The sequence below is a fragment of the Trachemys scripta genome, chromosome 7, assembly GCF_013100865.1.
Source record: "Trachemys scripta elegans isolate TJP31775 chromosome 7, CAS_Tse_1.0, whole genome shotgun sequence".
Lineage (NCBI taxonomy): Eukaryota > Metazoa > Chordata > Testudines > Emydidae > Trachemys > Trachemys scripta.
The window spans coordinates 1,751,040-1,765,421 of NC_048304.1; the positions used below are offsets into that span (position 1 = coordinate 1,751,040).

A 14,382-nucleotide genomic window follows, 5' to 3' on the forward strand; every position below is an offset into this window, starting at 1 on the left:
GATTGATAAGCTATTACGCACCAGCATGTTTGTGCAATCTCAGTGCACACTGAGAAGATTGACTTCTCTTTCTGTTTGCAGTTCATAAAGGAAAGGAAAGATTCTGATAAGCTAACCTGGGAGTAGTGTTGGGATCTAGCTAATTTCCGTAACAAAACGGGCTAAATAATGTAAAATGAACCATCTGCACATGGAGCTCCTTAGAAAAAGTGAATAAAATGACTTTTTATTCCAGTTACCTTTAAGCTGAAATGAAGTTGATTTATCTAGCCATAATATGGTTATTTTCCCATGATCCCTTTGCCTGCTCTCTGCTCTCAGCTACTTACTAAACCACAGGAATGACTCGCACTCTTCCACTTAGGAGGCTTTAGCTAATGCCACAGCACTGCAAGCCCATCTCAGCAAGAGTCGGAGATTAAGATCAGTAATCAAATCTAGGTCTCTTGCAAAGCAGTGAAGAGTACTCACTCCCAACATCTGATTTATCTTGCTCCTGTGCCACTGAATGCTTCTGGAGAGAGACTCGTTCACATGCACATGCCCCTCTTTCAATTCTGCCTTCTTCCTGGTCAAACAGAAGCCCTTCTCCACCCTCACTGACTCTCAAACCCACATTCCCACACTCATTCCCAACCTCTGATGCCTTCCTGAAATCATCCTTTGCTCCTGTGTCTTCTGCCTCTCCACACAGGATGTAACCAGCTATTACAAAGAAAAGATCAGCAAGATTTGCTGTGACTTCATTTTCCCGTTGTCCCCCAAAACCCTGTTTTCCTCTTGCTTTTCATTAGGTGTTTCTCACTCACTCTTCTCCTCCAATGCTCCCATTCGCTCTTTCCTTTGGTCAAGACTGAACTTGTCTTCCATCACTGCTAACATCACCATCCTTTCTGTCACTCAGAGCCACAGATTGAGTGTCATCCATGACTCAGCCATCTGTCTACACCAATACTCAAAGCCAGTGGTTCGCAACCAGGAGTCTGGGGCCCCTGGGGGGTCGAGAGCAGGTTTCAGGGGGGCCACCAAGCAGGGCAGCATTAGACTCGCTGGGGTCCAGGGTAGAAAGCCGAGGCCCCACCACATGGGGCTGAAGCCCAGGGCCCTGAACCCCACCTGGGGCTGAAGCTGCAGGCTGAGCAATGTAGCTTCATGGGGGCCCCAGGCAATGGCCCTGCTTGCTACCCCCTAACGCCGGCCCCGGCTTTTATATGCAGAAAGCCAGTTCTTGTGGCACAGGTGGGCTGTGGCGTCTTTATAGCATGTTGCGGGGGCGGGGGGGGGGGTTAAGGGGGCTCAGAAAGAAAAAGATTGAGAACCCCTGCTCTAAGCGTGCCCAGATCTTACTAATGTTCCCATCATAACCTCTCTAAGATCTGCCTCTTGCTCTGCCAGCATCCCGAAAATGCTCAGCTAGTCCCTCAGGCCCTCATTACCTTGAGAAGTCATTAAGCGCAGCCCCCTGCACAGAGGCAGGACCAAGTAAACCTAGACCATCCATGACAGGTGTTTGTCCAACCTGTTCAAAAAATCTCCAATGACGGGATTCCACAACATATTCTGGGTTTAACTACCCTTATAGGTAGAAGGATTTTCCCAATATCTAACCTAAATCTCCCTTGCTGTAAATGAACCCTGTGATGGGTTGGACCCCCTTCCGGGATGCCACCTGATGTATTGGGGTCCCATTGAGAGACACAGACACACACACCCGTAGAATCGCACAGAGTCTGCAATCAGCTCTGTGTGGGAAGACTCAGCTTGGGGAACTGCCCAGCACAGAGGTGCAGACACCTTCTGGAGTGTAAACCCAAAATTATATTGTCTTGTGCTGTATAGAGATCTATACAGTGTAAGCTCATGAAATTCGCTCCCTCCCTCAATGTGGAGGAAGATGTGCACAGCTCCCCTCTCTCCCCCCCCCCCCCATTATGAATTGCACAAACTGGGTTTTAGAATAAACAAAAAATAAGTTTATTAACAAAAGGTAGATTTTAAGTGATTATAACGGATAGCAAACAGAACAAAGCAGATCACTGAACAACTAAAACAAAACATGCAAACTAAGCTTATTATACTAAATTAACTGGTTAATATTAGCAAATTCTTACCCTAAGGGTTGTTTTATGCAGGTTGCAGAGTTTCTTGAAGGTAAACTGCACTGCTTGCAGCTTGAATCTCCAGGTATTTGTTTCACTCACCTGGGCTCAGGCCTTGCTCCCAGCTTAGTTCCTTTGTTTCTTCAAGTGTTTTCAGCAGTCTTCCTTCTTGGGCGGGGAGGCAGTGGAGAAGAGCCAAGATGAACTCCCTCCCCAGCCTTAAATAGGATTTACATATGGCGGGAATCCTTTGTTTCCTAGTTTGACCCCCACCCCCTTCCAGTAGAAAAATACCAGAAGTCCAAAATGATGTCCAGTACCAGGTGATATGATCACCTGACCCTGCAGTGTTAAAGCAGAATCCCAGGAAACTTCTCAGGAAGGAGGGAGATTAGATTCATAGATTCATAGATTATAGGACTGGAAGGGACCTCGAGAGGTCATCGAGTCCAGTCCCCTGCCCGCATGGCAGGACCAAATACTGTCTAGACCATCCCTGATAGACATTTATCTAACCTACTCTTAAATATCTCCAGAGACGGAGATTCCACAACCTCCCTAGGCAATTTGTTCCAGTGTTTAACCACCCTGACAGTTAGGAACTTTTTCCTAATGTCCAACCTAGACCTCCCTTGCTGCAGTTTAAACCCATTGTTCCTGGTTCTATCCTTAGAGGCTAAGGTGAACAAGTTCTCTCCCTCCTCCTCATGACACCCTTTTAGATACCTGAAAACTGCTATCATGTCCCCTCTCAGTCTTCTCTTTTCCAAACTAAACAAACCCATCTTTAGCATCTTCAAAGTCCTATTGTCCTTCCTAATGGCCCATCCAGGCTGTTTGCATACTGTCTGGTGGGCGTTCCCCAGGTGAAAACACAGTTGTAATTATTACATAGTCAATATTTTTAACTTCAGATGCAGAAATGATACATGCATACAAATTGGATAATCACATTCAGTAAATCATAACCTTTGCCAAAGCTACCTCACATGACCCATTTTGCATAAAACATATCTTAGTTGTGCCATATTCATACCATAAGCATATCCCTCTGACTAATATGGGGTGTAGGGTCACAAACCCCATTATTTCTTGTCTGTCCTTCAGTGGACATGAAGGACCAAAAGAACACTGTCCTTTTTATAACAGCTCTTAACATATTTGAAGATTATCAGGTTCCCCCTCCATCATCTTTTCTCCAGACTAAACACATCCAGTTTTTTAACTATTCCCCATAGGTCAGGTTTTCTAAACCTTTTATTATTTTTGTTGCTCTTTTCTGCGCTCTCTCAAATTTATCCACATCTTTCCTACAGCATGGCCCCTACAACTGGACACAGTATTTACTCCTCCAGCTGAGGCCTCACCAGTGCCGAGTAGAGTGGGATAACTCTCTCCTATAATTATATATGACATTCCTGTTAATATACCCCAGAATGAGATCAGCCTTTTTCACAACTGCATCACACTGTTGACTCATTCAGTTTGTGATCCACTAGAACCCCCAGATCCTGTTCAGCAGTACTATCACATAGTCAATTATTCCCCATTTTGAAGTTCTTTCTTCCGAAGTGTAGTGCTTTGCACTTGTCTTTACTGAATTTCATCTTGTTGATTTCAGGCCAATTCTCTAATTTTCAAGATTTTTTTGAATTCTAACCCTGTTCTCCAAAGTGCTTACATACCCTCCCAGTTTGATGTCATCTTCAAATGTTATAAGCATACTGTCCACTCCATTATCCAAGTCATTAATGAAAATCGTATCAGACCCCGGTGGGGCTCCACAAGGTATGCCTTCTCACTTTGACAGTAAGCCATTGATAACTACTCTTATAGGAGTATGAGTTTTCAACCAGTTATGCACCCACCTTATAGTAATTTCATCTAGACCAAATTTCCCTAGTTTGCTTATGAGAATATCATGCAGGACTGTGTCAAAACACTTAGTAAAATCAAGGTATATCATTGCTGCTGTGTCCCCCGCTAGGCCAGTAACCCTGTCCAAGAAGGAAATTAGGTTGGTTTGGCATGATTTGTTCTTGACAAATTTATGTTGGCTATTTCTTATAACCCTTTTATGCTTTAGGTGCTTACACATTGACTGCTTAATTATTTGTTCCAGTATCTTTCCAGGTATCAAAGTTAGGCTGACTGGTCTATACTCCTTGGGTTCTCTTTGTCCCCCTTCTTAAAGACAGGTGCTGTGTTTTCCTTTCTCTAGTCCTCTGGGACCTCACCCACCCTCCATGAGTTCTCAAAGCTACTCCCTAACGGTTCCAAGATGGCTTCAGTAGTTCCTTAGATACTCTAGGATGAATTTAATCAGGCCCTGCCATCTTAAATATACATCTAACTTATGTAAATAGTCTTTAACCTGTTCTGTCCCTATCTTGGTTTGTGTTCCTTTCCCCTTGTTAATATAATGTGTTGAGTACCTGGTCACCATTAACCTTTAAAGTGAAGAGTGAAGCAAAATAGGTATTAAACACCTGATCTTTCTTGATGTGATCATTTATTAGCTTTGCTTCCCTACCAAGTAGAAGATATAATCATTCCTTCATATTTTCCTAATATATTTTAAAAACATCTCTTTTATTGTCTTTTATGGCCCTTGCTAGGTGGAACTCATTTTGTGCCTTAGCTTTTCTGATTTTGTCCCTACATGTTTTGTACTATTCTTCCCTTAGCCTGCTGAGAAGAAGTTCTCAAGAAAGCTAAATATTTCTAATACAAAAATATGAGGTGAACAACCTCTGCAGATATTGGGCAAGCTTAATCTCATTTGGTCAATGCTACTACCTAGTGGCTACATTGATCAAGTCACCCCTTAACCTTCTCTTTGTTAAATTAAATAGATCAAGTTCTTAGTCTACCTCTATAAGGTATGTATTCTAATCCTTTAATCATTCTTGTGGCTCTTCTCTGAACCCTGTCCAATTTATCAACTTTCTTCTTGAATTGTGGGCACCAGAACTGGACACGATATTCCATTACCAGTCACACTAATGCCAAAAAGGAGAGGTAAAATAACCTCTCAACTCCTATTTGACATTCCCTTCTTTATGCATCCCAGGACTGCTTATGCTGTTTTGGCCACAGTGTCCCTTTGGGAGCTCATGTTCCACCATGAGAATCAACCATGACCCCCCCAACCTTTTTCAGAGTCACTGCCTCACAGAATAGAGTCCCCCTTCTGTAAGCGTGACCTACATTCTTTGTTCCTAGATGTATATGTTTAGCCATATTAAAACACACATTGTTTGCTTGTGCCCAGTTTACCAAGTAACCCAGATTGTGCTGAATTGGTGATTTGTCCTCATCGTTATTTACCTCTCCCCCAATTTTTGTGTCATCTGCAAAATTAACCAGTTATGATTTTATATTCCAGGTCATTGATAAAAATGTTAAATAGTATAGGGCCAAGAACTGGTCCCTTCCGGACCCCACTGGAAACACATGCTTAATGACAATTTCCTGTTTACAGTTACATTTTGAGACCTATCAGTTATCCAGTTTTTAATCCATTTAACGTGTGTCATGTTAATTTTAATATCGTTCTGGTTTTTTAATCAAAATGTTGCACAGTATCAAGTCAAATACTGTACAGAAGTCTAAGTATGTTACATCGGCATTATTACCTTTATCTGCCAAACTTGTAATCTCGTCAAAAAATCAGGTTAGTTTGACAGGATCTATTTTCCATAAACCATGTTGTTTTGCATTAATTACTACCCTCCTTTAATACTTTATTAACTGAGTCTCATATCAGCCTCTCCACTATCTTTCCTGGGATTGATGTCAGGCTGACAGGCCTATAATTACCCAAGTCATCCCATTTACCCTTTTTAAAAATTGTTACACCATTAGCTTTCTTCCAGTCATCTGAAACTTCCCCAGTGCTCCAGGACTTACAGAAAATCAGCATTAACTGTCCAGCCAGCTCTTTTAAAACACCTGGATGCAAGTTATCTGGATGTGCTGATTTAAAAAGTCTAATTCTGGTAGCTTCTGTTTAACATCCTCCAGAGATACTACTGGAGTGGAGAGTGTCACCATATGAGACTATATCCTCTGCATTTTCCCCCCAAATACAGAACAGAAATATTTATTGAACACTTATGCTTTTCTGCATTATTGACAATTCTACCATTTCCATCTAGCAATGGACCAATATCAGAGTCAGGATTTATTCCTAATATATTTAAAAAAGTCTCCTCCTTCTTGTCCTTAACTCTGTTGGCTATAGATTTCTCCTTGTGTCCCTTTGCTTCCCTTATCAGTTTTCAACAATTCCTAACTTCTGATTTCTATTACAGTAGGTCCTTTTTACAGCAGCCATCAGCAATGCCCATTATTTGATTAATACAGCACAATTTTAATAGACTTTTTAAACAGTTTATAAACTAGCATTTGCAGCTGTGACGGGTTGGATCACAGAAACCCCTGGGAGCTGCCACCTCAAGTGCCCAGACTACTTCTACCCCTGCTTTCCCTGCCAGCTCAGGACCCCAGCACCTTGTCTTGCTGAGCCAGACACACCTGTCTGCTCCAACAAAGACCCCAGGGTCTGAATTACTTGCCCCAAAGCTGCAGATTTACCTGAAAGCAGCTCACAGAAGTGTTCCTGTCTTCAACACTCAGATGCCCAACTCCCAGTGGGGTCAAAACCCAAATAAATCCGTTTTACCCTGTATAAAGCTTATTCAGGGTAAACTCATAAATTGTTCGCCCTCTAGAACACTGACAGATGTGCACGGCTGTTTGCTCCCCCAGGTATTAATACATACTCTGAGTTAATTAATAAGGAAAAAGTGATTTTATTAAATACAGACAGTAGGATTTAAGTGGTTCCAAGTAGTAACAGACAGAACAAAGAAAGTCACCAAGCAAAATAAAATAAAATGCGCAAATCTATGTCTAATCAAACTAAATACAGAGAAGATCCTCACCAGTTCCAGAATGCTCCCTTTTACAGACTAATCTCCTTTTAGCCTGGGTCCAGCAATAACTCACACCTCTTGCAGTCACTGTCCTTTGTTCCAGTTTCTTCCAAGTATCCTGGGGGGTGGAGATGCTCTTTCTTTAGCCAGCTGAAGACAAAATGGAGGGGTCTCCTAGGGGTTTAAAATAGACTTTCTCTTGTGGGTGGAGACCCCCCTCCTCACTCCTATGCAAAGTCCAGCTCCAAGATGGAGTTTAGGAGTTACCTGGGCAAGTCACATGTCCATGCATGACTCACAGTTTTTACAGGTAGCATCCATTGTTTACATGCTACCTTGAACCGTCCTCAAGTAGACGTCTTATGTGGATTGGAGCATTCCAAGATCCATTGTCCTTTAAGTGTTTCTTGATCAGGTACTTAATTTCAACATTCCTTTCTCCAGGAACTGACCGAATGCTCTACTAAGGTTATTTAGAAATCAGGCCAGTACACAGCCAACATTCATAACGTCAAATACAAAAATGACACATGCATGCAAATAGGATTAATACATTCAGTAGATCATGACCTTTATGGAGATATATGACATGGCATATGTAGCATAAAACACATTCTAAGCATATTTCCATAGAGCCTTATGGGAGGTACCGTCACAGCAGCATTCCTGCTTTGTGGAGAGAGAGCATCAGTCTGCATATCTCTTAAGCACTTGTCATTTTGTCCAAAGGAAATAATCTACTTTTCTATCCTTTCTCTTACAGGATCGAGTGACATTCAGAAGAATTATATTGAAAAACAATGCGAAGAAGAGGAAGACGTTTGAATTATTTATTGAGTCTGTGCCCCTTCTTAAATCACTGGAGGTAAAGCTGTTTTATTAGAATTCGCTTTAGAGAGTCTGCTGTTATTGATGCTTTTCAAGTAGATAGGATTCTTGCTGGATCCTTGCTAGAGCACAATTTGAAATAGAAGTTATAGTAACAACACCTTAGGAGAACAACCTAATTTCTTTTACAGCAGTTATGCAAAAATTTTGTTCAAATCCTTCCTTCAGTCACAAGAGGAATGAAAGGTTGCTGATTTAATCTTAAATACCATATGTACCCTTCTTCAAAATCACCATGCATTCGGGAAACAACATTGTTTAAAGCAAGGAATGGGAGTTAAGGGGTCAGGTTCTCTTCCAGATTATGGTACTAATGTGTTGTTACTTTACAAAGTGACTTAACGTCTCTTTGCCTCAGTTTCCCCATCAGGGGTGCTCTCTAAGGCTTAATGTTTGTAAAGCACTTTCAGATCCTTAGATGGAAGGTGCTAGAGAAAAGCAAAGTATTATGGTTAGATGTGACTGGCAGTCTTTGCTCAAGAGGTGGAAAAAACATGGTGGTACAGATCAGGACAGAGGTGTATTGGCAAAGCTATGGGAGGAAACGTTCACAGCCCCTGCTCCCTCTGTTACCTGGGTTAAACCAGCTCCATCACTGTGACCTTCCTGAGCACTAAAGTGTCGCATAAATATTTAGGGAAATAGAAAAAATCTCATTAGCATTTTTGGTGGCTTATTGCATGGTGAACTGTGTTTATATTGTATGTAAAATAACTCATTTCATTATATTTGAGGTACGCATGCTCAAGATTAGTTGAGTAAGATTTAAATCCATTACTGATGTATCATCCTCGGTGTAAAATTATAATTTTCTGAACTGTTTTTGCCGCCACTCTTGACCCATCAATTCTCTCTTGAGAGGCTAAGTGGACAAGAAGAAATGTGAGCTTTAATGTAAGATTAATCTCTTTAAACTATTGTCTCTTCCCTGTACATGTAGACTCAGGCATACGTATTTCATACAACTGTTTTCTAATGTTTAATTTCTAATTTACCATCATTAAAACAACAGGCCTTTAAACTGCAGCCAAGTTAACACATTTGACTTTTTCCCCTTGCAACTTAGTCATAAGTACATAGGGTCAAATTCAGCTCTGGAATAAATGAGTAAACGCCGCTAAAGTCAATAGAGTCAATCTCCATTTACTCCACTGCTGAATTTGGTTCTCTATCTATGACACCAGAAAAAGCAATAACTCCCAGATGCTCAGTGTAAATTGTGTGGCATGCTGATCTCAAAGAGCATAGCAAGCAGTCTGCTTGATGTAGTACACAAGAATGGGAAAAGCTTCACATGGTTTCAGGTCCTAATTGCTCAGGAGTGCCATCAACTCTCTATCATACCTTCTGCTTCTACCCCACCAGAATGATCGGATCCATAGTTAGTTTGACTGTAAAAACTGCAAATTGTATCTTCACAGGTCATAAACTTCTTTCTGCACTGGTTAATCCTCTCACTGTTTTTTCCCCTAGAAAATATCCAATGTCAAGTTGATCTATCCTAAATGGGAGGGTTGTGTCTGGGATGTAGTATTTACATTTGTAAAAAAGGGCCATCACCTAGTTTCTGGGCACCCTTACAGCAATTAAAATTACATATTGCTTAGATTTTCATCCCAAGAACACTTCTTCATAGATCCCACTAGAATCTTCCTGAGGCAAAACCTCAGTTAATAGACAAGACCTGCACCATCATGAAGACATTTCAAGGTTCAGAGACTGAGATGTCAAAGAGACTCTAGAACCATGGGATTTCTTCTGATCACTTAGCTAGAAGGTGACATAGCTGATGTCCTGGGAGTTAATTACCAACTCAGATCCATCATATGGCAACACTTTGAACTGCAACTACATGTGCTGGCTAGATATTAACCAGAGGAGATGTTTCCCTATAGCAGTGTTTCCCAAACTTGGGACACCGCTTGTGTAGGGAAAGCCCCTGGCGGGCCGGGCTGGTTTGTTTACCTGCCGCGTCCGCAGGTCCGGCCGATCGCGGCTCCCAGTGTGTGTGTGTGTGTGTGAGAAAACTCATTTTAATGGAAACATAGGGAAATTAGTTAGTAAAATTTTTTCAATAGTTAGATTTCTGAACCAATTTTATGCAAACTTAAAAATCTCTTTAAGAATAGGAAATTAAAACAAGGATTGAAAGAAGCTTAGATTGGACGTTGGAATTTACTTTACCTATATTGTATTCTGTTCTTGAAAGCTGTGATGGAATGTAGCAAAAACTTTCACTGTGGCATGCATGTTTTTCAGTTCCCAAAGGCACGTCTTAAATTTATTTAACTATACTTGCCTGTTATTTTATAGCAAATGGAGAGAGTTATAAACCTCCGGGGCAGTTGTAGGCTGAATGGAAATTTTCACTCTGTTCCAGGTTTCAGAGCGAATGAAGATAGTTGATGTAATAGGGGAGAAGGTGTATCGAGATGGGGAGCGAATCATTACTCAGGTATTTGGACTTTGAATTCCCCCCTTTTTTTATATTACATAGAATCATAGATATCGGTTTGGTTGTACAGTTTGACCTTGTTCACGCCATTATTCCTACTAACATCTCATTTAAGGGGTTTTTTTATTTTCAGGGATGGGTTGGTATCTAGTCCCTCTAGGTTTTTGTTCCATTATCCATTTTCCTTCTTATTTACTTCTTGCTTGTGAATATTTTTAAAAGCCTTTTTTCAGAAGTTATACAGGAAGTACAATAAAATGAATTACTCTTATTTGGGTTATTAAGAAAAAAAGTGTGCAGATATTCATGGGGAAGGCAAAAGGCACATCCTTGACACACAGGGGGCAGTCCCCTAACAAATTACAACTTCCTGCTCCAAAGCACTGAAGTGCTAGAGCTTCTCAAAGAAAAGATTGCCTGAATTTTTTAACATGGGCAAAACATATTTTTCCCTAGGCTAATTCTTGGATACAGCTAAACCATTTTGGCTGGAATTTTCCCAAAAAACCCTCCTGCAGTAGAGGCCTGGCATAGAAAATTTCAGCCCAAATGGTTACTTTTGCAAAGTTATAAGCAACTGAAAATTCAGTCTTATTATGGGAAGTGCTGGTCACTGTTCTTGGTAGGCGAAGCTTCTGCCCTGTCTACAAAAGACTTGTCTCTGTACTTGCGTATATATGGGATCACAGTAAAGCTAGACAGGTAATGGGGGGTCACCCTGTTAGTCCTAAGGGGAACACACAGTATTTCCAAGGGTGGTCGTTCTGGTGCATTTGTTGCTACACACCCATTTTTCCCCAGCCATTTTGCACTTCAAGGTCATATTTAGTTGATTACCTGAAGCCACCCTATAATATCTTTCTTGGACTTGGTTGCTCTTCAGGTAGCTGTCCACCAATTTGTATCTTTTTTTTCCCTTGAATGAGTAACTTTGTTTCTTTAATATTATATTTTTGGCTCTATATTGAATGCCTTATTGCCATCCCAATATACTTCATCCACTCATTGTCAGATATACCATTAATCCTATAGAAGGCCATTTGATTTGTTGGCATAGCTTAGTTTTAGCAATACAATATCTTTTGAGTTTTTAGACACCTTTCCCACAGAAATTGATGTATTAGACTCTTATTAGTCTCAGCTGTTTTGCCCAGAATGTGTCGGGTTAATTAGCTGGTAATTTTTTGTTTTTTTCCTCCTATTGGTCTTAAAGGAATAGTTGCTACCATGTATGGTATTTTCCAGACTGCTAGTGTCTCTCCAATGACTCACTGAAACTTGTTTTCAGAGGTACCAGGCCTTCCTTGGTTAGTTTTGTTAAAAACTATATGATGCGTTTCATCAGGATCTGCAGTAGTTTTGCCAGATATTTCCCCGTCTTTGTTTGCCCTTTTGCTGTTGGCCTGCTTCCTGCACAAGGGTTTGACTACAAGTTGAGCAGAAGCAGCTCATTGCAGTGTTGACTCTTTGGATATTTTCTCATACTTGCTCTCCTGTTTGATGTAAGGAATACACAGAATCTCTGTAACCTTTCTCTTTTACTGAACGTACTTCTAGAACCATTTCTTATTTCTTTTGACTCCTCTAGTTATCACTTTGTTGCTTTGTTTCTGTACCCAGTCAACTTCCTGTCAATTTTTTCCCTTGTATTTCACCAGCCTTCCTTGTTGATATTGGCATTGTTAGCCTTTTGGATGTCAGCAGGTGAACTCTCCTCAGACTCCTCGTCCCCATTTTCAGCTACTGCTTTAGCCCAATTTAGGCCACTTCCTGTATTACTCACTGCAGCAAATTTTCAACTTGTGCACAATTTAACACTAAGCCCTGTATAGTGTGAACATTGGAAGATAATTTCTGCATCTTAAAATAGGATGGCTAATTTATTCTTACCTTTTCTCTTTATAGGGTGATAAAGCAGACAGCTTTTACATTGTAGAGTCTGGTGAAGTAAAAATCTTGATTAAAAGCAAGGTGAGTTCAAATACAGTTATGGGGTGAGAAGTCAAGAGCTATTGTGGTTTAGAAACTAAGTGACAGGAAACAAAAAGCGATAAATGGTCAATTTTCACTATAGCCAAAGGTTAATGGAGAGGAGGTGTAGCATGGTTCCATAATAGTCAGTGGTGGTTAATATATTTATCAATGTGCTGGGAAAAGGAGTGAACAGTAAGTTGGCAAAACCAGCAGATGACACACTAATGTAGGTGAATAAAGACTACAGAAGAGTGAAAAGTTGCAGAGGGACCTAACAAAGTGAATGGGCAGCACGATAGCAGGTTACAGTCAGTGTTAAAACATGCGTAGTTAACACTGAAAGGAAAAAATTTGAACCATTTCATGCTATTGCTGTGTTCTAAATTTAAAAGAAGTCCTGGGCATCATTGTAGACAGCCCTGCTCAATATACATCTAGGGGAGCAGGGGAGGCTAAAAAGAAAAATAACCTCTTATAATAGGAGATCAAGGAGACATTGACTGAAATTGAAAACACATTAGTTTAAAACTGATTCATGGAGGTTTCTTATACCTTCCTCTAAAGCATGTGGTACTGGATAGGGTTAGACAGGACAGTGGGCTAGATGGATTCTCGGCCTGATCTACGTTCTTAATAAAAGTGCTGTGCTGTACAACAGACTATGTTAAGATTTGATAATTATTGTTTCCAGTTGGGCAAGGCAGGCTGTACATCTCCCTAAAGTGGCTTCAAGCTATTTCAAAAAACGATTCTGAAGATGACGCATGTCTGTTTGAGAAACATGCTTTGCTTCCATCCGCACATGTGCAAATTGCCATGATGTTCCCTTCCAAACTTCAAACATGGATACAGTCTTCCCTGGGGGGACTGTAGTAGGTGACAGTCAACAGATACTCAAAGTACAGCATCTTTTAACCCTTTGCCCTTCCTGTGACTTCTTTTAACAGGAGACTTGCTTTCAAACGAATAGTTCTCCCAGTTTGAGGCAATCTTTATGAGGCAGAGCCTTGTGTATGTTATACTTAAAATCTTTGTTAGGGAATATTCTGGAGACCCTGTGCACAGGATACTGAGCCATTACTGAAGCATTTCTCTGCCAGCTGTGATCTTCTGTTCAGGGAGAGCTGTATGCATAGCACTGTTTAGCAATTAAAATATTCACTCCACATATTGTTCTGTTTCTGGCACAGACTATGACAAGTAAGGATGCTAACCAGGAAGTGGAGATTGCCCGGTGTCACAAAGGACAGTATTTTGGAGAGCTTGCACTTGTTACCAACAAACCCAGAGCAGCCTCTGCCTATGCTGTTGGGGATGTCAAGTGTTTAGGTAAGGGTACTTTGTGCTGCTAGGTCTCTCTCTGCAGTAGGTGCCTTCAAGCAATGCCCAATCGCTTCATGTTGTCTATGCTATTCCATTAAGTTGTACAGCCATGTAGATCCTAACAGGCATCCAATCTGGATTGCTTGTTCTTCAAGTAAGGCCGGGAGTTTTGGCCTGTAAGAGACCTTCAGCACTTCAGTCTGGGAACCATTGTTGCCTTCATCTTGCCTTTCTTTGTACCATCTCTGTTTTGACTGGGGATGGCAGAAGTGCCAGTGGAGATTGTGTGTTACTTCCTTTATGTGCCTGGCCTCCACCATTCCAGAAAAGCGAAGTCATAAATAGAGTCGAGTGTGTATCTGCAGCATGGTAGCATAAAAGCACAACCTCCATTCAGCTTGATTTCCTTCCCTTTAAAGCTGTTTGTTACACATGACTTTGAGATTTTTCAGTATTGCTTGTATTGCAGCTGTGTATTTTTGCATTTGACCTCCAGATTTATCCCAGGATCAGACATTTATTTTTTAGTCTCCTGGATCAGCATGATAGCTTTGTAAAACTAGAAGTTTGACTTCAGTGGGTGTGGCTTCCACTGAAACATTAAAACCATATTGGCTGGACTCAAGTTACGTGAGTTTTAGAAAGTAATTGGGATTAGGTTATTGCCTTATTTTGGAGGACGGCTCTTTATTTGTTTTCACTC

At 40.9% G+C, this 14,382-nt stretch overlaps 1 protein-coding gene across 1 annotated transcript in view; it reads left to right on the forward strand.

Moving 5' to 3' along the window:
• PRKAR2A (protein kinase cAMP-dependent type II regulatory subunit alpha) overlaps positions 1 to 14,382 on the forward strand; it is a 114,383-nt gene that overhangs the window by 95,905 nt on the left and 4,096 nt on the right. Inside the window, exons 7-10 of the mRNA XM_034775360.1 lie at positions 7,803 to 7,904; positions 10,308 to 10,382; positions 12,288 to 12,353; positions 13,547 to 13,685. Of these exons, the coding sequence (XP_034631251.1) occupies positions 7,803 to 7,904; positions 10,308 to 10,382; positions 12,288 to 12,353; positions 13,547 to 13,685 (382 nt within the window). The remainder of the gene's footprint in view (positions 1 to 7,802; positions 7,905 to 10,307; positions 10,383 to 12,287; positions 12,354 to 13,546; positions 13,686 to 14,382) is intronic.